The 25,758-nt window shown below is 43.3% G+C and overlaps 1 protein-coding gene across 1 annotated transcript; it reads right to left on the bottom strand.

Annotated features, from left to right (window-relative positions):
• Positions 1-16,534: 16,534 nt before the first annotated feature.
• Positions 16,535-20,488, bottom strand: LOC135494314 (uncharacterized). Its single transcript, XM_064782227.1, has one exon. It carries the CDS (start codon positions 20,486-20,488, stop codon positions 16,535-16,537), a length of 3,954 nt encoding a protein of 1,317 aa, XP_064638297.1.
• Between the last annotated feature and the right edge of the window lie 5,270 nt (positions 20,489-25,758).

Below are 25,758 nucleotides of genomic sequence, written 5' to 3'. Positions count from 1 at the left end.
GCAGATGGCATTGGTTTCAAGGTCCCACAGCATTGAAGGAGGGCTCTTGCGACTGAAACCTGGTGGAGCTTGCAGGTTTGCATCAACTTGGAGCGCACATTGATCAACGTAAACTATAAACCACTGAGCAGTAGAGCAATCTGCGAGAAGCCCAGATAACTAAAAGCACGGAGAGCCACGTTTTCTATTAAAACTCCCATGCATGCCGTCATATGACGGGCCCCCGTAGGCAAGGGGTTAATTCAACCACCAACAATCATTTTCAAGTTGTTAAGAGACAAGTTGTTTGTTCCTCAAACTTACCCTCGCTTTTTTTCCACAGCTTGATTTCACGTTTCCTTTGCGTTGCCGTATCTTGTCCATAATTTCTTTAATTTTATCATCGGCGTTCTTGTTGTTTTTTCTATCTCTGCTGTCACCTACAAATGAAGATTTTAATATGATTACCGACATAGCATTATATTTCCTAAGTGCACAGGACTCTCTCCCACACACAGGTGACCACAGGTTTTCAAAAATGGCCTTGATTGACCCCTTTCATTTCATATCAATGTATTTTGAGGTCATGTTCTCGCTATGCATATATAGCTCCCAAAGTAGTAGATTTTAATAATTTTTCTTATGATAACCTAATCTGAAATTTCCAAAATAGCCTGCAGCAATTGCCTGTCGGCAGTTTACTTGTCACCCCATGTCTTGAACAAGGAGTGAAATAGAGCAAATTCTTTCTTACCAGGGGAAATGGAAACAGTACCAAAGTTCAAAAATAAAACATAGATCCTTAAATGAATAGCCTTCACAATGATTGTGTAGCCGGAGACAGACAAACTGCTTCTTCCGGATGACAATAGACTTTCTTCTTCAGAGCAATAACTTATGACACTTCTGTAAATGATATAGATATATATTTTAAACCTCTCACACGGACATGAACTGGTCAAATGGCCCAGAACACAGGTAGGGAGAAGCCACATAGGCCTACACCCAATATTAGAATCACAAAGGAAATAGGCCTACTGCTGAATTACCCTGTAAGGAACCATTGTCCTGACATGACCCAAAATAAATAAAACTAGGCCCTTAACCCCCAAGCTCTAAATTCTTAGATCTGGTAACAATTGGTATCATGGCTGCATAACATGATCTTATTGCCTCGGGCAAAATGCGAGGAAGTTTACAGCAGATAGAGCCACTTTTGATTTTTTACGGCAACATGAAAAATCAGTGCCTGCCATGAGAAAAATCCACGGGTACCATCAGTCACTCCCGCAACCCTTTCCACGGGCACTATTTTTTTCACTCCCGCCAGCTGTCCAGTGGGCGGGCCATGCCAGTTAACAGGCGTGATCACGCCCGCCCCCGTGATCACGCCCCCTGCGCCCGCAAACTACTGCCAGGAAACGGGCGCGATCACGCCTCCGGCCGCATGAGACGCCTGTAAGCAATTCAAGAGTAAAACAATTTCTAGGCAAGTCGCAGGACTAAGTCATGCTGCACGTCGGGCATGGCAATTTATTACATTATGAACAAGGAATTTAGACAAAAAACTAGTTTTATCTGCTATGCACTTTTTGCAGCCAACTCCCGGCGAAGAAACATTCTCAAAACGCCTACAATCCACTTTGTAATGCTAATGCCGTGGTCACACTGGGGTTTTAACACGAATTGAATTCGAATTAAAACGTTGATACGTATTGGGGCGTCACACTCAATTCGGTTCATACCGATCTCAATCCGCTTAAACCAACACGGTTCTTAAACCGAATTGAATGCGAATCAGCTAATCCGAATCAACGAAACCGTATTGAGATTTCAAGTGTGACGCGCTTGATACGAATTAAGGTTTTCGATCGCACTGCGCATGCGCCCGGCGCATGGAAAGTGACCTTTGACCGCGGGAACTAGTGCTCCGAACTAGTTAACTGATGTATTTAAATTATCTCATTAACTCAAATCGTTTTTCGTTATGCCATAGAATAGGGAAAATCAACTCCCTTGCACGTGACTTGCATTTCCATTTCCTGGCAAGGTATGTTGCCGCCGGTTCGTTGGTCAAAGGTACACTGGTCAGCAACATCGTCGCGGCGGGGTTTTCCCCGGTTTTGGCCTCGTTTTCGAGGGCGAGGCCGGGATTCTCCGCATTTAGCGACGGTGGTGTCGACTCGCTGAGGACACTCCTCTTTGACCCGAACTTTGGCAATAGGCATGGCCGGGAGATGGAAATGGTCAAGCACCTTACGCGATTTTAACTTGTTAATAATGACTGTGTGATACTGTGATATTATACACTTATATGTTTTGTACTTGTAAATTTTATTCCCCCATATGGGAGGTTAATAAATAATAATAATAATAATAATAATAATAGATGGCGCGTCGTTAGTATGCATTGAGTGTGGCGCGTTTTAAACCGATTTGAATGCGTATTCGGGCCAGTGTGACGCGACCGTTCTGAAACTGGATTAACCAATTCGTATTCCGGAGAGCGCTCTACGGAATTCGGTTTCAATTCGCATCCAGTGTGAACACACCATTAGTTCCATCCTGATTCGATATGCCATTACCGCACACGGCTGTGACAGGTACCCGGATGTGACCTAATTGATGCGCGGAATGTGGTTCCGATGGCTCCCGATGGCGACGCAGATGAGTCAGAACGTATTTCTGGAGTAGGCCAGAAGAACCAGGCTATCTCGGCATCCCTGATTTTTTCTGCATGTATGTAGCTTAGGTGCTGGTACTTTCCCTGCATGCCTGTAGTATTTCCTTTGGTACTAAACCACCTACACCATTCTTCTTCCTCTGTCCTTATCCTGTCTGTCCTTTAGATGTCCTAACGAAACAGCTATAGATAACACATTTCCTAGTCGCACTGTATGTATCATACTGTAAAATTCACCAAGCGTAGGACAAAGAAGAATAATGATGTGGCCAGTCCCAAGTCTGGAAGAAGGCAGTGTGGTTTAACTCTGTCAGCCGAGGACCCACACGTAGCCTTGAAGTGTGAGGGGTGCCAAAAATTACTGCTGCTTGATGTCTTGATTATGCTGACTATACAAGTGTAAATAAGGAGAGAGAAGGCAATAAACTTTTATACTCTATAAAATTGCTTTATTTATATTATCACTGAATCAAACGACAATCAATGTCAACTACTAAAACAAGAAGAACTTTAACAAGAAGAACTAAAACAAAACGATATTTGCAAATTGCCCTGAACTGAAATTTGACACCAAACCAGGCATGGTTACAGAATAAACTAAACACAAAGTCAAAACTTACTGACTGTGGCTGGCTAAAAGCCTTGATATAAATCTGATCAGAATGACACTAACATGTAAGTATTAATGATTTTTCGGCTGTCCTGAATGCTTACACAAACACTGTACCGTTACAAAGAAGTTAAAACCAGAGACCAGAGCAGACACTACAAATAGTGCCTTACAGGTTACCAAATAAATCAATATGCTAGTAGTACCTAACTAGCCATTGCTGCTGTAATGAACTTACAATAAACCATATGGCATGTTACAAGAATAGAAAAGTTGAAACGTAGCCTAAAACAAACTGTGGCTCTAACATCATGAAATGACACGACAAGAACAGCATAACATCTAATACTAACAGTAACCCAAATGCAGTACATGTATTTATGAATACATGTACCTGCTTAGCCTACCATTTGATCGTCATTCCGGCCCATGTCAACCAGGTTCTCCTGGTCTTCCTGGTGATTCCTATCATGGTCGCTGTCGAACTCCTCCTCCATGTGTGAATGATCGGGATCGAGGACATTGGATTAGTCTTCAATGTCAAGATCTAGGTCATCCAGCAGATCATCATCCTCATCCCAGCCAATCTCATCCTCATCATCAATCGACGACATGATTGATTCAGCATCAGATTCATCTTCATCTGATTCTATATCAGGGTCTTCTGGTTCTACCGGCTCATGCATATCAAGACCCCTGGACATTACAGCGCTGAATGAGGAAGACTCTGTCCTCAGGAACCGCCTTTTCTCCATGTACTTCTCCAGAGCAGAATCAATGATTTCATCCCTATCTTGGTCAGACCAACTGAAATCATTGATTTTGATCAGGAGAAGGTTTTCCATAGTATTGTGGCTGGTGCTGAGGCGGCGATCAGACAACATAGCGGTGAGGTGACTGAAGCCAGCCTCGACTAGGCCATTGGTGGCTCCAATGCACAAGACATGTTCTGCAAGAATGCAGATGTTTGGGAACGACTTTTGTTGGAACTGAAAGACTTTCCTCCAAAGTTCTCGACATGTGCAACCACTGTAAAGGTTGCGCGCCAAGATTCTGAAGTCTTTCCACTCACGACGGAGCTTCGACTTATCAAAAGAACTGTGCTGAAGGGGCTCCTGAAAGAAGTCTGCAAGCTTCTCAATGTCAACGAGATTAGACTCTGGTCTATCGTTAGCTGGATCAACCCAACTCATAGACATGAACACCTCCTCCCTAAATGATCCAAACCTGTCCTCCAAGCAATCACTGATTTGTGTCAGCTGCCCACTTAGACCTGTAATCACATCATTTGTATTCTCAAGCACAAACTTCATGTTTCCCAATTGCACCTTGTTTGACTCACGCGATGCAGGCTTCTTTTTCATGTCACCATACTTCACAAGGTCACACTCAATGCTCTTAGAAGTACCGGTATCTTTGACTCTGAAGTCAACAGACGCTGCTGGCAAATGGTCATCATGCAACAACACATCTTCTGGGCCCTCAGCTAGATCATTAATACTGCTAATAGCCATTTCAATCAGTGGGCCAACTTCGAACACCAGAAGCTTACTGTCCTCAAGTTTGAGGGACAGTTGTGCTACAATGTTGAGAACATGACTGTAGAAGCAACAGTAAGCGAGAAAACGAAATCTAATAGCCTCTTAAGAATACCACCAAGTTTAGCATTCAAGGTCTTAATTTTGCCATGTTCCCGATTTGCAGACATGGTTTCAATTGTATTTGCAAGGCACACCCAATTCTTCAGCAAGTGATTTAGGCCGCGCCTCGTGTGGGCTATGAAACGGGTGCCGTGCACTTTGGGGAAGTTATACGAGGTGACGTCAAGTGCCTTGGCAGCGTTTAAGTTTTCCCGATCTTTTGAAAGTGTAGAACAAGGTGACCATGAAGTCGTGCATATCTTTGAAGGACTTAAATTTCTTGAGAGAGTCAGACAGCGACAATTCAACACGATGCAAAGCGCAATGAACGGTTGGTTATCAGCCACGGTCTGGTGGCTTTCATCCTTGTCAGAATCCCGTTGTATATGCCGAAGTTCACGCTGGCACCCACAGATGTGGCACTGATGAGCGAGTATGCATAACTGTAAGAAAAAGAAATGATAAGCCTACAGATCAAGACTGAAACAAAAAATCCAATTGCCTGTGGAGCTGCCTGTGACTTCACATTGCCCGTTTCCCGCCGGCGTGCCTTGAAGTCGGTGCATAAATAACGCACACTCCCACCGATAACGATATCAGATTCAACAACATTAGACAAGGTGCGTCGGGAGGGTGTGTGTCTAGCATAACGGTCAAATAGAACGTTGCCATCGTTACGATGTCAATCATCATTATACCGTGTCATCGTACCTACAACCGCTGGCCAATAGCGCGCGGGGCGGAGCGTATACATTAATTATGACTTCGTTGATTAGCATGCTCTATTTTTAGCGACCATTGCACTCAACAAGCAATGAAATGAAATGAAATGAAATGAAATTTATTGGCCAAAACACAATCTTTGCATATAAGGCACGAAACACCCAAATGTACATTACTATCAAAATATCAAAACAATAAATTTACAATATAACCACAATCCCACGTTGCTATCGTTACAGCACAGCTAATCAGAGGTCTAAAAGCGCTCTAGTTTTCTGAAGAAAACAGACATATGCGTAATGAAGACACAGTGACAGTAAACACACAAATAATGCGGCAACTGCATGTACATGTAATTTCAAACAAACCAAAAAATTGTAGTAAGTGCAATGATTATTTATTTATTTATTGGCATGAATTAGCTAGGCCCACACTTACCTTTCTTCCGAGCAGTGTATCTTCTCAATGAAGGCATCATCAATTGCTGTCTTGATGTGCTCCGCCGTCGCATCCCCATACTCGTCGATGTCTTGAGGAGCAATGGCGTAGTACACTGGTACTCCACCTTGAACCACACGCACGAACACTAGCTCTTTCTCTGAACCAGTTTTTCGTGCTTGGCTCCCGTCAGTTAGGACAGAGTAAGCTCTGGATGTTGACAATATCACGGCTAGTTTGTCGCGAATGGCGTCTGCCAAATACCACACAAATTCTTTGGCCTTCTTTGAGTCGTCTATCCCTTTCAGTAGTTTCACACCATTAGCTTTCTGTACTTTCACTAAAGTGTGGAAGGAGGAGAGCGGCATGCCCTCCACTGCCATTATGTACGCAGTGTTCAGTAGCTTTCTGTAACCAACTCTTGCCTGTTTATCTATGGTGTCGTCGATGCGTGGCTGCTTTCTTGGTGGCGGCCCTTCGGTGGCTGTGCCTTCGGCCACTGAGGGCCCACCACTAGCAGTCGCAGTCTCAAGTTTCTCAAAAGACATAGCAATTGTATGCGCCTGGGATCTGCTAAAGTGTTTGGTGACGGAATATTTTGTTATTTAGGTCGTACCTTGAACGTATGCCTTCCTCCACTCCCCCAACACGCGGCCTTTGAGACACCTGTTAGCTTCGACCTTTTTTACATGCTTGGCACATAATTTGCACCAAACAGTGTCTAAAGTCTCACCATCGTCTTTGAGTTTATACCCAATGGTTTATTTGTCGATCGACTATCCCAACATTGTCTTTAGTTTCATCTTGAAGGAATGCTGCCGTTGCCAGGCGCATGTCAAAACGTGCTTAGAACCGCGCACTGCAGCAACCGCAAACTATAGCGAAGTGTACAGCCTGGCGTGTACCCAGCGCTAAACGGCATAATTACCGCGTTGAGTGAGACTCTAGACGCAAGGGCCCAACGCGCCGCGTAGCGGCAAAAAAGCGAAGCTGGCGAAACATTTATAACGGGTCACCGTCACTTATTATTGGACTTATAGCGCATTTACGGGGTTGCAACTATTTTGCTTTATAGTGTCACCAGGAAAGAAAAGCATGCGACCTAACGCCGATCTATTTGTATAAAGTGATAATCGGAAGGTATATAGTAGGAAATATCAATAAAATAATCATTCCATTTCGTCTTTTGAGGGCATTTTTGATTGTAAAAAATATATGTGTACGTCACCGTAGTCTCTGCAATGATAATTTTATCAGATCAGTCTCGCGCAAGTAGAAGTTCTTTACCTGTTAGTTCTTCACTTATTAGTCTCAACTTCTGGCGCAAAGCCAGACGTTTTCCATTACGATTTCACTACGATGTTTGACAAGAAGGAGCAGTGCGCGAGATATGCTAATGAGCAGACTTCCCTCGCTTGAGTTTCTGAAGAATGTTCCATATCGCGCTAAGCTCATCATTACTGATTATGACAGGCGTGCAACGGTAGGTATCTGCTCCCCAACTTCCACCCTAATACGGTACAATAAGTTACCATTTGATGGGAATGGGACAATGCCCTCACTGTGTATGGAGTCATGGGGATAAGAAGACATTATTCATTAGTGTTGGTACAAGTGATTTTGCCCAAAAAGCATGCGCATTCAAAAAACAAAATATGCAAGGTAATCACGTACATGACCATGACGACGTGCAGAAAGTGCACTGGCCAGTGCATACCCTATGGCTATGTACTAGCAAACATGGTAAACATGAACAACATCATTATTCATCGGCAGTTCATTTTACTCCGAGCTTTTCCTGAAACATATAGCCATGATGATTAGGCCTACCATGTACCATGACCAATAACAGCACTAGATCATGTAGATGTCAACAAGTTCACATGAACCGTATAATCCCGCATGGCGCATGTGGGGCATGCGTCTAAACCAAAGCCCCAAAATCACTTGTTTTGGTCTATTTCAGTTTCACTTGTGTTTCCCCCGTCTCCCAGTCCATAATACATTTACAGTTTACAATCCCCGATCATGGCCCAACAAAAGGTCATCGGTTGACTAAAGGAACACAACTGTTCAATGTATTTATAGTTGAATGCGATCAAACTACGTCTTTTCAATCGTGGATTGTAAATTTAACCCCATGGGCCTAGGGAAGGCCCTATAACAATACTTTCGACACAGTTATTATCTCCGCTGCCTCCATCATGTTACACACAGTGCTCACTGCTGATTCTAAAATGCGCCACCTAGTCAAAACAGGACATATGTTCTTCTAGGAATAGATCTCTTTCCAATATTTCGTCATTCCACTATCGTCATCACCTCATCATACTTTCATTGACATTACAGGCACACATCCACAGAGCACTCTTCAAATCATCTACACAGTGGTTATCCAACTAGGATTATAAAGGTAATTTCTTAGCCCCGCACAGTGGGTTTCAGTCTTGATAAAGGGGCACTATCCAAGATAAAGTTACAAGAAGTAGTCAATAGGGGTCTCTCACCTCTCACTGTATGTCCACACTATTCACGCTTGTACGAGGAATACATTCAATGCTGAATCTAACAACACCCAGTGCCCTTACTCTGTATATTAGTCACTGGAAGATGGCCCATTTCACTCCTTCCTTCTACTTCACCCATAGTCTCATTGCAAACGCCTCAGTTCTATGATATCACATTCACTTTCAGCTGTCATGCAACGCAACAACTGTGCTATCTGCCATCGCACATCAACGAAGAAGTGCAGCCGCCCACATTCCACCTCACGTCTGTCCGACCAGCTGCAATCCTCGAGGACGCCCCACTGTACCACGATTTCACTACGATGTTTGACAAGAAGGAGCTGTGCGCGAGATAGGCTAATGAGCAGACTTCCCTCGCTTGAGTTTCGGAAGAATGTTCCATATCGCGCTAAGCTGACCACTGCTGACCATGACAGGCGTGCATTGGACTGGTACAGGTTGGAATTGAACATTGAATATGCTGGTGGTGACGCTTTCTGATGAGAAGTTGGTCGTGACTGATGCAGTATCCTTGGACTTGTCCACAGCATCGTTCAATCATTGCTCTCTGAGCTGCCTTGATTCTGTACTTACCCAAATACTAAGACCAAACGCCTGTTGACTGTCCTTTAAGAGAGACTGGCGCCATGCCTAGAGATATGACTGACCCCTATTGGCAAATTTGTATGACTTTATCTTGCCTACCTAGCTGCTGCCTATAGTCTCCCTTTAACTGCGGAACACTTCAAAGTCGATAAAATGCCATGTTCCACCTTTTAATGTGTTCAGACCGCCATTTTCAAAATAATCAAGTCAGGACACTGCCTTCTAGTCTCATAATAAATTTTGCTTTCCTCAATAATAACATTTCTTCTTCTTCAATGCTTTCATCATTCCAAACTTCTCCTCCTCGGACTTTTACATGGGTACAGTCATGGCAATCAAAACCCAAATACTGAGACCAAATGCCTGTTGACTGTGCTTTAAGAGAGACTGGCGCCATGCCTAGTCTCTCTTAAAGCACAGTCAACAGACACCAACCCCCTCAGACTCAGAAACCACAAACGCCCAACCCTTCCTGCTACCTTAATACTTCTGGATTTCCGCGAAATGGAACTATGGATACCGGGAAATGAATCACGATCATGCTGGGAATCGGCGGGCGTTATCGCGCTGGTGTTTTTTTATGACGGGCGGCACACGCCCCTCAAGTGTCCGGCGGGCGTTATGGATAGCGCTCGTGCGGAGTAGTTTGCGGGCGCGGGCGTGATCGCGCCCGATTTCTGGCATGGACTGAATGAGCATATGCAGCCATTTTGTAAACAAATGGTTACCATGGAGGCAAAACCTCACCATCCCTACAAATTCATATGGAATATTCCAAACTGACAAAATATATTGAAATTTTCGAATTTTCTACTGTTAATTCCATTATAACCAAGGGTTTATTTATAAAATGATCACATATTTGCTTTCTCTGAATATTCATAAATATCTCTGCCAAATCTGGTAATTTGTTTTATGATAAAATGAGTACTGTAAAAATTTCCTGGAGCTTTTTCATTTCTTCTGGTTTCAAAAACTGTTCCAGATGACATCACGGCCATCTTGGCCAATGAGCTCCTTTTATAGCCAAGGTGGGGGTTTAACCTGAAAAACAAATAATTCACAGAAAATACATTTAAGCTTTCCATTAGACAGGAAGCTAACCCCTATCTGAGATTCACCCGGCATATATATAACTATCTCATTGACATGATCACACCGCAAAGTCACGGTGATAACGATCTGATTTGCACAGAAAAGGCCTTTAATCTATGAACTATGGGCTTGGAGTCGGCGTCGAAGCGAGGTAGGCCTATGATGACTCACGAATTCGGTGTTAAGGCGGACACAGACTACCATCTATCTAAAGTGTTTTAATTGATACCATCCCTTCAGGTAACTTCCATGGCAGTGTGTCTGGTCCACAAAGTTTTCTTTGCAAAGTAATTTGATACCGGGGAGGTACTTTGCCAAGTGTTGGCCGCTTAGGGAGACTGCTCTATTCTCACCAAGCAATTTGTTTATCTTAGCCTGTTGTTGACAGGTGTGTTGGTATCTAAACAGAGTTGGTCAATGGTAATGACCTCAAAATAGGTCTATTTCTGGTGTTTTGAGTGATACCAGATTGCATTCCTTTGTCTGAAGATGCTGTGTAGTGGGCATGTGGTCAGTAGTATCCTGTATACTGAATAGAAGAAGAGCTCTGGCAGATACTTGTAACATATCTACGGCGGAAACCTTCAAATTCATAGAGCTGGTACAGGATCGACCAGGGATATGGGATGTCACGTCAAAAGAATACAAGAACAAGCATATCAAATCCCTAAATAAATTCGAAATTGCCCTTCTCTTCCTCTGGACAAGCAATGTCAGCATATCAACAGTAGCCATCTTTGTATTTTCCCTCCAGAATCATCAAGGTCAAGGGGATTTTATTCTTGGGTAGCGCACCGCAGATGAATGGATTCAATTAAAATGGAGAGTTAGATGTTAGTCTGTCTGTCCATGCTCTGTTTAGATACTTGACCAACTTGGCCACATCTGCCTTCAATACTTGGTGAGCTAGAACTTTAAACAGTGTGTAGTCTGTGTCCGCCTTTACTCTTACAGAGTAGCCTACAACATGACTGGAGTTTCCAACGAGACAGTTTATTTTTAGCTTTCATACACGTGTTGTTTGTTTTGATTTGTACAAAGAGATTTTGATAAAGTTCGACTTGGGTAAATACATGTAAGTTACGGGGATCAATTATCAAAATTTTGTCATTCCTCCGAAAATGATTATGTACTTGAGTTTTGACAAATCATCATTGTCAAATTTAACCTGAACACATTGTTGAATTGTTTAATTTTTTGACGAGGTGTATATCCAGCTGCCCATTGAGAACAAACATATTAAAACATCACTTTGCATGAAATTCTTAACTACCAAAGAAATCTTTAAAGGATTTCTTTGTTCTGCCTCTTGAAAACAGTGTAGCCCTTTTGAATTTCCTGAAGTGATGGACAGGTATACCGTATAGACACTACTTCTAGGTGAAATGACCATATCCACCTTCTTTCGAAACAAGTAAATCAATTTCACATCTTCTACATTCACACGAAGGGGCCACTAGGTATCCTCCACGACATGACCAAAGGACGGACGTATACCGCGTAACCTGCGTCGACCTGCATACTCTTCAAAAAAAGGGTTATTCAGCTTACAAAATAAATACAATAGTGATCACATAAATTGTGCTGGAGAGTCTTAGGTCATCGCCTTATCGCTTACCGTAATCGCGGCACTGTACTACAATTGGTCAATCTCGGTGTAATAAATATTCATGAACTACCCCACTTCACTCCCATTGGTTAGCGCATAATGTATACAACCATCGCTCGCCAGCAAGCCAGCGGTTTAAAGCTTCAACGAGATCACTGTCAATAGCGCCAATTGCGCCAATCAATTCAATTTAGTAGTAATAGACATCTAGATTGAAAACAACTTAATTGACCATTATTGAGTAATCTCATAACACCATGCACTGATTCCACCCCAATTTGTCATAAGCAGAGGTGTTCGAAAGCCTGACCAATATTCGATCAAATTTAGCCGCGCATAGTCAATGTTGTTGCATTGTTTTGGATTCTGAAAGTTTTGAAGATGGAACATCGAGAGACTTTAAAACGTCTTCGGGTGATGTGTGAAGCGTCGATGTCTCTGTTTCCTCCCGTTCAAAGCCAGGATTGCTTTGCATTAGCACTTGCAGCGTTCACCAATTTGGATGCCAGCAGCTTTCTCCCAAATGTCTCACCTCCGTCATTTAAAACGATTATGTTCCCAGAGCCTGGTCACCCGTTTGTTGGAAATGACGTTTTCGCCAGATTGCAGCACCACCATCACGTCTTTTGGTTGGAGACGGGGGAAACGCCAGAATCCTTCATAGAAGTACTACATCATGTTCAGGATCGATTAATCACAGATGGTTACGAACGATATTTGCTGTCGCCCGAGAACAGACTTCTGATGACGTTGATTTGGTTGCGAAAGTACCCTGACTTTAACACCCTTTGTGCCATGTTTGACGTTAGTAAAGGGACGGTGATGAGGACGACAAGGCAAGTTATCGACTGTCTTTGGGACTACCTTCAAGAAGGCATAAAATGGCCAACTGGTGACGAGTGGCAGAGGATGAGAGGTCAATGGGAATCATTTCCAGATGCTGTTGGTACCATTGATGGTACTGTGACGGAAATCTACATCCCGAGACAGAACCACAACACCAATACTACAGCGGGCACCGACATCGTCACGCTCTATCGACACAGATAATTGCGGATGTGAAAGGAAACATTCGATATTTGCAGGTAAGTATTGTTTGGACATAACCGGACCTGCTTCTCTAGCCTATTCCAATATAAACCAACGGCGGATGCCATCTTGGGCGGACACATTTTGGCTACATTTCTGCCAATAATTGCTTTCCCGCGTATTGTTTTCTGCACGGCCGTTCTGCGTGTGTTTACTAGGAAAACGTGTAAAGTTTGTGCATACACGTACATGCATTACTTATTTTTTGGCAATTAATTGCTTTTGAAAAATTCAGAAAGAAAAACAGTCCGTATTTCTTGCTGCTCCATGTATATTTCAAGATATATTTAAAGAAAATACTTTTACATTTTAGTCTGGATTCCTTGGCCATCTGAACGATGTCGGTCAACTCCGTCTTATGCCAACCCTGGGCCACAACCGCCAGCTCCACCTACCTGCTGGCACATACCTTCTGGCAGACAGGATATACCCATGTGAAGATCCAATCTTGCCGCCATTTAAAGCAAATCGACTGCGTGGAGAAGGACGAGAGAGGCGTATCATGTTCAACCGAGAACACGCAACGTGCCGCATCACGGTTGAACACGCAATACGACATTTAAAGACGTACTCGATAATGAAAGGACGGTACAGAAATAGTAGAAACCTTTTCTCGAAAGTGGCCGATGTGTGTGTTTGCCTGGCACAGGGCCATATCGAGTTGATAAACACAATTCGTTAGGTCGTCACAAGGTTAAAATGCTTCTTGAACAAATCTTCAAATTGGGCCAGTAATTGATAATTTCCCGGTGACGTCACCACGATCATGAAGCCGGACAAGTGGCACAGGTGGGGTTCATCACACTACATAAAACCATGCAATTAAATTAATTCTTTGTCACCTGATGAGGGAGTCCGCTTCAAATGACAGCCTCTGTAACGATTGTAAATGCAAACATTATCATTTTCAATAACTTCGTACAAACACAAATCGTTATTTACTTATGCGTTGTCTTCACTCTTTTCCATTTTGCCTGCTGCCATTTATCCATGCACATCGTCCTGTCCCCGGGCCTGTCCCCCCTTAGGAAAAACACCCCAGGCAATACCGGAACATTACGAATAACAATAAATATGCACAAACTTCCATAGTATTGAAATATTATTTATGTTTTCCTGGCCGAATATCGGGCGGGGAGTGTCAATGTCCCTGAATCCAAAAGCAGGGAGCAAAGACTGGGATTAAGTAGGCGTTCCAACGACGAAGGCTGTCTTTTAGACATCCCGAGTGCGAACATTTGTCGGGCGTTTCCTGGATTGTGCGCTGAAAGACAGAGTGACATGATTTCCTGTCTTTTCCCCTGCTAATATGGGATTGGAACTGTCGAAAACTCCGCACTTCGGGTTTTCTACTGGGGAGTTGCTGACTACAAATTGATGGTGAACTTGACTCTATCGTATCTTTTTTACAACTGACTTTATTTCTACAAACTATTGACTAAGTAAACAAGATTACAAATTAACAGATGTTAAGAGATGAAAGAAGGTGCTTAGACGATTAAGCTTAGCTTAATCCGCAAGGATTTCCTCAGACTTCTTGGCTCCATGCAGCTGCAGCGACTTGTCGAACTAATAACTTGATTCAGGAAATGACTTGGTTCAGGAATGCGTAATTCCTGACATTCCCCCCGCCCGCAAGCACATGGTTATTTTAATCCCTGAATAGTTAAACAGTGATTGGCTAATCATCCTCGGTGGTCTGCAATCCAGACTGACTGATACTAAACGGTGTTCGAAACCGCTAACTACACAAAATACTTGAAGTAAACATGAGATGGTAGATAAGCTTCATGCAAAGTACGTTAAAGAGATTAATCCGTATTGAGATTCTAAAGTTTCTAAACTAAATGTCGAGATGATGATGATCAAAAGATGAATATCTATAGCACGATGGTGTCAAACATGTTACAACTAACTAATATTCCATGATAATGTTCTAGTATTTCAATATAGATGAAATTCAAATGTCAATTCGATTATGTTGATTGTCTCTTCAGTTTCTCATGGACGACAGGCGTCGTAACCCCGACGGAGGGGAGCATCCACATTACTATACATTGCCCAAGTGTATAGCTTTGACGAAGTGAATATTAAAACGGAATGTCACGTACGCCACAATATCTACTGTCCGTAGTAATCCAAGTGCTCTCTGATTTTGAGCCTCGTAATGTCAGTGGTTGACCGTTTTGGTCGAGATTTTGTTTTTTGAACAGATTTGATTTGCGCAGACCGTTCGATGCTCTCGTCAACGGTTAACTCAAGCGGATACAATTTTCCGATTGCTCGGTTAGATTGCCCTGTGGCAGTTTTGACAAGCGCAGATCGGGTCAGCCCATCTTGGCCTCTGTTGAGTTCTTTTATGATCCCAAGTTTCCAGTGTCTCCTCTTGGCATCCTTGTCGTGTACAAGAATTACGTCATCAATTTTAATGATGTCAGCTTTGGCATTTTGTTTGCTAAGTTCGTACTGGTGTTGTTCCCGTAGCCTAGCGAGATACTCGTCATAGAAACGTTTCTTGAATGTTTGTAGTCGTTCTGCGCGTTTGTACGCCAATTTCTCAAGTTTATCTCTGCCGGCGTATGTTACATCCAAGTTATCTTCTCCTTCGTGTGGCAACAAAGACATATCATGTCCGTATATCAGATTATTCGGTGTTATCGCTTTGAGTTCATTTGGATCTGATGACAAATATGTGAGTGGTCTGTTGTTTACCGTTGCTTGAATTTCTTTGATGAGAGTTTGAAACTCATCAATTGGAACGAGTGATTTACGCAAGGTTTTCTTAAGTGCAAGTTTCGTCACACCAATCAGTCTCTCATGAACGCCAGCAAACCAGCTGGCTTGTACGGGTGCATATTTGAATGTTATTCCTTTCTTAGACAGGTGGTTTTGGAATTGTTCTGTTCCCACAATGTTGTACAGCCGTTTCAGCTCGGTGTCGGCGCTTGTAAACGTTTTGGCATTGTCACAGTAAATGAGGCTAGGCACTGAATGTGTTGAAGTGAAACGTCTGAAAGCTCTTAGAAATGATTCAACAGTTAAGTCCGGCGTGATTTCAAGATGTATGCCTCGCGTGGTGCAACACGTAAAGAGACAAACGTACACTTTTTGTATCGAGTCCTTAATTCGTACGTAGAGGTGTGATGTAAAATCTACAGCAGTGGACTTGAAAGCTGACAAGTCGTTAATCCGAAAGTCTGGCAGTGGTGGTGCGATGGGAGTCAGATATGGACGCCCAGACACTTTCTTACAGATTACACAATGTCCGATGATTTTCTTAACGGTTGAGCGCATTGATGTGACCCAATACTTCTCCCGAAGATAAGCCATGGTGGACCCTAAGCCGTAGTGTACCACGTTGTGGTGGGCGTTCCGGACGATTAACGTTGTTATGTAGGATTGATTTGGCAGGAGAATTGGGTACTTCCTGTCTGAGCTGACGTCTGAATTAGTAAGCCTCCCGCCGCAACGAATTGTTCCTTTTTTGTCAAGAACGAGCCCTAATTGACTGATGATTGTGGGTCGAGAAGGCAGCTTATGCCTTCCACTTTGTTCTTACTTCAAGTAATCCGTAACGTGCTTATAGTGTTCGTTTTGAAGATTTGTAATCCATTTTTCTTCCGCGTTAGCGATATCTTGTGCAGACAGTTTATTCCTGTTTTTGAGTCCGGGTTTGAAAGCGCGTGATACTAGGGCGGTAATTCTCAGAAGTCTATTCCATGAACTGAACTTGTCCTGTGCTATAACGTCGCTGATACTTGCGACAGGTGTTGTTGCGACCATGCTTGTAACAACGAAGTCATTTTGCATTTCAAACGCGGCTGTCAGAGAGACGGAACTGTTCAAGGTTAGGTCGGAAAGTGCGGTTAAAGGCCACGTGGTTTTATCATCCTTGAGCCATTTTGGTCCCTGCAGCCATGAAGAGTCCTTCAATTCCTGATGTGTCGCACCACGTGATAAGATGTCTGCAGCGTTTTGTTTGGTTGACACATGGTACCAAGAAGTCAAGTCTGACTTCTGACGTATTGTTTGCACGCGGTTGTGAACAAACTGCTTGAGTTTTTTATTGGATCTGAGCCAATAAAGCGCTATCTCTGAATCAGTGCTGTATACCACTTCGATTGTCTGATACTGCGTGATGTAGGTATTTCGCAAGGTCTCTGCATAATTTACCCCCAAGACCATGGCCATCAGTTCAAGCTTAGGGACTGTGAAATTGACATTTTTCTCCGAGATGACTTTGTTCTTAGAGCCGATGAGGGCGACTTTATTGTTCTGTTTAGCGTAAGCGACACAACCAATGGCGGTGGTGGGACATGCATCACAAAATACTACGATTTGTAACGGTTTGCTGGTGTCACCCCCTAGCCAACGGGGTATAGATAGCATGTGCGTGAGAGAGAGGGACTCCTGTTTGATTGTTTCCCATTCTTCCCGTTCGGTGATTGACAAGTGTTCATCCCAGGTTTTTTTGCCTCTCCACAGGTTGTTCACGTAAGACTTAGCAGGGACTGTCAGCGGTGCTACAATTCCGAGCGGGTCGAAGATTGATGCGGTCTGAGATGTTACTTTACGTTTTGAAAGTTCTCCTGATGATTTGAGATCCTTTTTCGCGACTGAAATCTGATCAGATTTGGTATCCCATTTCAGTCCAAGTACCCCTACAATGTCAGATTTTGTTTGTACTCCTTCCGATCTGATTCTTTCATCGAGTGTGTCCGAGTTTGAACTCCATTGGCGCAAATTGAAAGACGCGTGGTTCATGATCTCACGAGACTCCTGGAAGTAATCCAAAGCTTCCTGATTTGAATCGACTCCGGTTAACAGATTGTCAACGTAGAATTTTGTTTTCATATCCTTGGCAACTGGGGTATCGTAACTAGACAGATGCTTGTGCAGAGTGGTAGCGAGGGCGAATGGGCTGGAAACATTTCCGAATATGACAGTGTTACAGTGATAAGGAATCAGTTCTTTCGAGACATCATTGTCTTTATACCAGAGGAATCTAACCCACTTCCTCTCCGATTCTAACAAATGCACAGCTAAAAAGGCACGAGCGATATCTGCGGACAGACCAATCCGTTTGGTCCGAAAGAGCATGATCAGTTCAGTTAGGTCCTGAAGCATATTAGGTCCTTCATAAAGGCATGAGTTGAGCGATGGGCTGCCACTACTGGCGTCAAAAACGATTCTCAGGGGGGTTGTTTCACTGTCACGGAGTACGGGAAAATGAGGCAAATAGTGGCCGGTGTCACAGTCATCTGGGCTGCCCTCTGAGATGAAACCCTTGTCCAGGTTTTCCTGCATTACTTGGGTGTAGTTGTTGAGAAGGTTTAACTTACGTAATCTTGCCATGACTTGACGTAGCCTGGCTTCGCATTCCCTTCTGTTAGTGAGTAGTTCCGCGTGGTCTGGTCTCCATGGTAACGGAACCGAATAGTTCCCATCCTTGAACTCGATTTTTTGCATGAAGTCCGATTTAAACTGTTCATCGAAATCAGTGTCATTTTCATCCGTCGGCTGAAGAGTGCTGCTGTTGATGAATTCCTCAAGTGATTGTATCTCGGGATCATTGTCCTCGATGATATGTTCGTTTGCGGTTGTGTTGATTCGATCTGCTGATGTAATCACGGAGTGTTCGATTTTAACGGGAAACAGTGGTCCTGACACAAAACATCCCAAATTTGAATACTGTACTGTCGGCCCGTCCCCTTTCACTAGACGATTTTCAAGGAACTGGAAGGCATGATCACATCCAATCATGATGTCCACGGTGAATTCATCGGCACTAAAGTTATTTGCTAACTTGTTTTCAATGTTCGCTATGTATGGGTACTCCTTACATGTATTCCATCCTCGTTGATTGATGGGGTTGACTATTTCATCGGTGATGAGAACTTCAATTATTTTGATGCCGTCAGTGGTTGCAATTTCAACATTTGCAATGTCGTATTGCCGTTTTGAAGAGTGGCCTCCGAAGCCATTAACACTTATGGATTGGGAACGCACCGGGTTGAGTTGAAGCTTTTGTGCTGTATCTTTGCGAATGTAAGAGGACATGCTTCCTCTATCAATCAGCACTCCTGCTGTGGCTTCCTTCCCTTTATTCTGTAAGGTAACATACCCTGTTTCTAGTAGAACTGTGGACGGCCTATTGGTTGCGCGTTTTTTGGAGTATACGTTTGTTGTTTTAAATCCCACGTGATCATTGATATCGATTTTTCGTACATCGGAGTACTTGGGGGTTACGGCACACATTCCTGTGTTACTTGAATTTCTGTATTTCTGTTCAAAGTATTCGTGAAGACTGGTGTGGTGCTTTTTACCACACGTGTGGCATTTGCTGCGGTTGTTACATTCCTTGGCGATATGAGATGTTCGAAGACAGTTGCTGCACAGGCGTTTGTTGAAAACGGCATTGTATCGGTTTGTTGGTGATAGAGTGCATTCAAAACAACTGTGACCGGAGTTGCAGAATTGACACATTTTGAGTTTGGCTGCGGGCACACTTACAAACGAATCCAATGAAACTTTACTCCCGTTCAGGTTTCGATTCTGATTCTGCGTACTTTTCCTATGACTGATATCCGACTGTGGAGGAGCATCTGCGCGTTCTCCAACGTTTTCAAGCTGTTCCGAGAAAGACTGCATGAATCGCTTTAAGTCAAAAGCATCCTGTTGCCCTGAGGTTCCCATTTTTTCCCGGAAGAATTTCGGTAACTTCTTTTCGATGATTGGAACAATAAACGGAGCGCATTTGTAGATATCGACGTTGAGGTTTTCTAGGGACCGTATGTCCCCCATTACTCGGTTGTGGAATTCGCGGAGAGCATTATAATGTCCTGCAGGCCCTGGCATTTCTAAGAGGTTATTCACATGTGATCGAATGATTTTTCGGGGTTGTCCGAAACGTTCTTTCAAGATTTCTACCAGTACTTTCAGGTTTTCCCCTGAAGCTTGAAGACCAGCAACAGCGTCTGTCGCTGAGCCCGTTAACTGTCCCTTGATATAATTGTATTTCGTGATATCCGCATAGTTAGCACTGAGAACATCTGCTTCAATCGTGTCCCAAAAGGATTTCCATGATGTGTAAGTCCCATCGAATGTCGGTAATTTCAACTGTGGCAGTTGCGCTGTTTTGGGTACTGACGCGGCTGGCGCGTCGACTGTCGCTGGCTTTGCGACCGTTTTCTTGGACTGTAATTCTACAAACTTACTCACGTGCACTAGTTTAGTTCGATTGTCTATATTCCTCTGTTTCGTTTGTAAGATTTCCTCTTTGGTTAGGTCATCTTCCTTCTGTTTTGTAACTAGTTTCGCTATTTCCACGTTTAGACTTTGTAACTTGACGAACGTTTCGTCGATTTCTGTTGAACATGCTTCAACTTTTGACAGTTCGAATTTCGTTGGTGACTCCTTTTCAATCACGGCATTTGCCTGTTCGAAACCGGTGTCCAAGGCTTCCTGTAACAAGTCTCTGTTTTTCTTGAGTTGATCGATTTTATCCATTTCGACCTTTACGTTAGTACATTGCGTTGTGTATTTACTCGGTGAATTTCCCAGATCCTGGTCACGGCACCATGTCGAAAACTCCGCACTTCGGGTTTTCTACTGGGGAGTTGCTGACTACAAATTGATGGTGAACTTGACTCTATCGTATCTTTTTTACAACTGACTTTATTTCTACAAACTATTGACTAAGTAAACAAGATTACAAATTAACAGATGTTAAGAGATGAAAGAAGGTGCTTAGACGATTAAGCTTAGCTTAATCCGCAAGGATTTCCTCAGACTTCTTGGCTCCATGCAGCTGCAGCGACTTGTCGAACTAATAACTTGATTCAGGAAATGACTTGGTTCAGGAATGCGTAATTCCTGACAGGAACAACCATACATGTAGGTGTTGCATTTTACAACGTCCAGCCACTTCTACGAGTATTTGTGTAGACTAATAAAATGAATGGGATTCTTGGTTATGTAATGTCTATAATGAATTTTATTTAAACTTAACAAGTCACGTAAACATAAGGCTGAAGTATTTCTCACTCTCGGTACAAATGATAAAACGTAAAAAATAATAAAACATAAACACTGATCATTTAATAAAATCAAGTAAATGATTAAGCCTACCTATCGCGTATGGCACGCCAAAGCGGAATCAATTCCACTTGATGAAAAACACCTCGTCCCCAGGGATTCACGTGTCATTTTACATTGGGAGTTTGCACACATCTTGTATACACCCTGAGCGCGAAGTTGGTAAACTGCAACCAGGATCCAGTCTGCCTATGGTTTCCGTCAGCTGACGACAGAGGGTGCGCGGTCTTGCCGATTTTTCAGTGTTGAACGAACAATATTCCTGGCCTTTTAGAGTTGAAAAATTTTTTTTTAAGAGGTGGCATGTTTAAAAAACTGTTGAAGTTGAATTTAGTTTTTCAAAAATGTTGATATGTTTTCAGAAAATCTTGACCACTTTTAAAAATCATGGACCCAATTTTTTGTAATGTTGATGTGTTTTTAATCATGTGCAATTGATTCCGCTTTGGCGTGCCATACAGATTGCTCAACTGCATGATGGTTCAATCTACCAGAGTCTTTCTATAAAGGGTCTGGTCACCGGCAAGTTTTCTTTGATCCCACACCTGTCTCGGGCAATTAACTAGAAGCCATCATGATGCCTATTTCAATTCAGCAACAAACTGAGCTTAGGGGCAAAACAATGAGAGAATGACTAAAAATTCAACAACAAATACCATACTCGTCGAGTTACGAATACTATCATTCATTATAAATGGTTGACATTTGTATCAATGTGATGTGAACGATCTAACAATTTTTAAAGCAGGCGTCTTTAGCGAATTTCGATTGGCTGCTAATTGCCAAACAAAAGACTAAAAGACAATTAAGCTGCATGCACTCACAGATCAGTTTGAAACTTGATCAAATAACAAACCATGAACAAGATTTTGACCAAATTTGAAATGTCACACTTTTGAACCTAACTTACCATTTTACAACGAATTCCGAGTATTTTCCTTTTTTTCATTTTAAATTGGGTTGTACTCAATGGCAAAACTAGTGACCCGACACGTTATTCATGTACTCAAAATGTACACATCATAAATGCATGTAAGGTTTAAAACGTAAGTTTATGCGATGATTTAGAGCAAAAAAAAACATTTCTACATTTCTCAAATCAGCTCCATCACATCACATCCAAAACAGCCGAAAAGTAAAAGTCGAAACATATCGCTTTTCATATCAATATTTTCTTTGACACTACATCTGATTAGTTTTATAGAAATCAGTGCTTTTGAAGCTTGATTTTGCTTTAAAATGGAGCTTTGTAATGGCGTTCTTCAACTGATCGAAGATTGACTGATCATGTTCCAGTTGTGCGGAATTGGCTTCGGAAAGTGCGTACCCGAGAGAGCTCTGTCCCAACGGGGCTGTGGCTTTGATGTTGAAACCAGTGACCAGACCCTGTATAAAAAGACTCTGACTCTACTGAATGCCATTTAATTTACACCCCAATATGATCTAAAAAAAGATCGATACGCTGCATTCGCAGCTCATGCGCGTCAAGATTATCTTGGAACCTTTCTTGGTTCCTTCTGGCAATAGCCCAAAGTGGCTCCCTTCTTTGCGCGGCCTGGACATCATTCTGATCATTTTCTGGAGCTACCTGAGGAGGCGCAGGTTCCGGCCTCGGCGCACGAAGTGGTCTTGGCTGGGGTACCTGGGGCTGCTGTCTACCAACTTCTTGTCGTTGAGGCTGTATGGGGGCAGGCGCACGGTTCCCCACTGGTCGTGGCTGGGGTACCTGGGGCTGCTGTCTACCAAATTTTTGTCGTTGAGGCTGTATGGGGGCAGGCGCACGGTTCCCCACTGGTCGTGGCTGGGGTACCTGGGGCTGCTGTCTACCAACTTCTTGTCGTTGAGGCTGTATGGGGGCAGGCGCATGGTTCCCCACTGGTCGTGGCTGGGGTACCTGGGGCTGCTGTCTTCTAACTTCTTGTCGTTGAAGCTGTATGGGGGCAGGCGCACGGATCCCCACTGGTCTTGGCTGGAGTCCATGGGGCTGCGGTCTTCCAACTTCTTGTCGTTGAGGCTGTATGGGGGCAGGCACACGGATCCCCACTGGTCTTGGCTGGAGTCCATGGGGCTGCGGTCTTCCAACTTCTTGTCGTTAAGGCTGTATTGGGGCAGGCGCACGGATCTCCACTGGTATTGGCTGGGGTACCTGGGGCTGCTGTCTACAAAGTCGTTGAGGCTGTATGGGGGCAGGCACACGGGTCCCCACTGGTCTTGGCTGGGGTTCCTGGGGCTGATGCTGTCTACCAGCCTCTTGCGGCGGAGGCTGTATGGGGTATGCGCACGGATCCCTGCTGGTCTTGGCTGGGGCACATGTGGGGCAGCAAGTTCATAAATGGGTGGAAACGCTGCGTCTTGGAACAAATCAGGAAGCTGGTCAGCATCGGGATCATCTAACGGGTTTCTCATTTCACCTGCCGCTTGTCTGCCCAATGAGCGGAGTACTGGCGGATTAACTCGTTGTGGTTGCTGCATGGCGTCATTGGGATTTGGAGCTGCTGGTAAGTCTCTCCATCGTGCCGCTGGTCTTGCATGGCGCATTTCATTCAACCGTTCATCAAGGGCACTGGAATGAAAGAAGTTTATAAAAAATGACATATGCGTTGCTCAACTCTACACAACGAAACAACACGTCCTTAAGTGCTCAAATCAAGCTATAGTTCCCCCCCCCTGACACACACGCGCACCTCCCCAAACGCGCGCACACACAAAAGGAAAAAACACCCGTTGACGGTTCGCCTTGAACTTTAATTTTCATAACAACCGACCAACAGCCACCAATGTTGCATGTCATACCGATCCCTTTTATCTGCAAAATGTTATACATGAATATACATGTATGTGCAAAATATCATAAAAATATCACGGTATCAAAAAGTCAAGAAATGATATATTATTTTAGAATCTGGTGTTACATTCAAATTGATGAACAGTATCATACTCTGGTCCATTCTATGACGTTCGTGATATTACATTTGTAGATATTGCTATATGTTTTCATGATATGTTGCACACAATGCCAAGTTTTGCATGGAACTCATGGAAAAAAGGTATGCATTAATGTACAACCAACCTCCTTTACTAAGAACTGCATATTTTCGTCATAACTTTCAGGTGCATTTATTTTTCGACCATGGACTGGATATGTTTTCGAAATGATTGTTGCATTATAAAGGTATATTAAATTTGCACCTATTCAGAAGTTTGGGGATATGCAACATGCTCTAAGCAACACTATAACCCCGAAACCGGGGTACATTCCATGCACATAACCAATGGTGCTCGAAATATGAACGATCAACAAAAATTCGCCCAAAATTACAGATAAATATGCGCAATTCTGTACACTTTTTTTCTAGTACATCCTGGAGTATCCCCCGGGAGTATCCGTGAAAAACAATACGGGAGAAATATGTGTAGCCCAAATATGTCCTCCAAAAATACAACATGGCATCCACTTTCAGTTTAATGATCAATATGCATTAAACGGGTTTGCCGTTCGTTTAATTACTGTCTGGTGAGCCAGGCATGCAGTTATACACAATGCCGTAGTGTAGTTACTATGTACGAATTTACTGAAACAAAATGTTCATACTACTTTGCATATCTGTCTGCAATAACGGCAGTGCTGAAATTCATATTTAATACTTTTGTACGCAAAGTTGAAATTCACAATGCAAAAAAAACTAAAGTTTTAACGAACGGTGTAGGCCGTCCAGTATTGCAAATGTATACTTCTCTTTTGACGTAATCGCTAATTCGCCTCCGCAGCGCGGCATCATTTCTCCCGTTGTAAATGGCTCTTAGATCTTCTGGCGCGTAAATTCGGCAGTAATTGTCCCTGTGGATGTGTATGCTGCTCTTATCAGCCCCTTTTCGTCGTCTCTAAGCGCCATACGACCTTGCTCCACCATTGTGGCATCTATCTACAACGCCTGATTTTCTTACAAGGCAGCGTATATATGGCAGAATACGCACATGTACCCTTTTCACTGTCAGTAAACTAATCCCCGGTAACCATTTGCCAGCGAAATTTAACTCCTGGAGTGAGCCTCTATTATTACGTAATACCCCCAATAACAAACAAGTGGCAGACCGAGCTGGGTGGAGCTATGTCCCCATTAACAATTGAAAGCCTGTGTCATTGGATAGAAAAGTCTTCACGGCATTCAACACTTATTATTCCACTTACTATCAATCTTTTAGAAAATGTTGGCATATAGGGTGTTGAAAATACTCTATACATAAAAACCCACCACCAACACAACAGGAAAAAAAAGTACGGCAAAATACAGCTTATCGGATCAAACTAACTCTTTGCTCTGGGTCTGATGTCTTATGAGGCAAAACTTGATTGTCCCTTCGCGATGCTATTAAAATGCCCCGCAAGCAAGATTTTATGTCGTTGCAACCTCGATCGTGATCGTAAGCGATGCAGTTAGAAAATGCAAATACAATACAAAACGCCCTAGCAATTGCCGTCTGTCATCGCCGCGAAGTCTGCCAAAACCGCATCTCTCTTAGTTTGGCTTGTTCCGGGGGCTTGTTTCATTCTGGGTCGTTCCAACAATTACATACTATCGTCTTTCGCGGGTAAAACAGTCATCGCTGCATTTGCATCGACTCGCAAGTCGCTGAAACCATTTATGGCACCCCAGGAACAAGCGATTTAAATCCCTCATTTA

Source organism: Lineus longissimus, chromosome 10 (assembly GCF_910592395.1).
Source record: "Lineus longissimus chromosome 10, tnLinLong1.2, whole genome shotgun sequence".
NCBI lineage: Eukaryota > Metazoa > Nemertea > Pilidiophora > Heteronemertea > Lineidae > Lineus > Lineus longissimus.
This window is presented reverse-complemented; position numbering and strand designations above follow the sequence as displayed.

Bases quoted from the DNA above. Each gene is read 5' to 3' on its own strand.
- LOC135494314 (XM_064782227.1), bottom strand. From the start codon at position 20,488: ATGGATAAAATCGATCAACTCAAGAAAAACAGAGACTTGTTACAGGAA.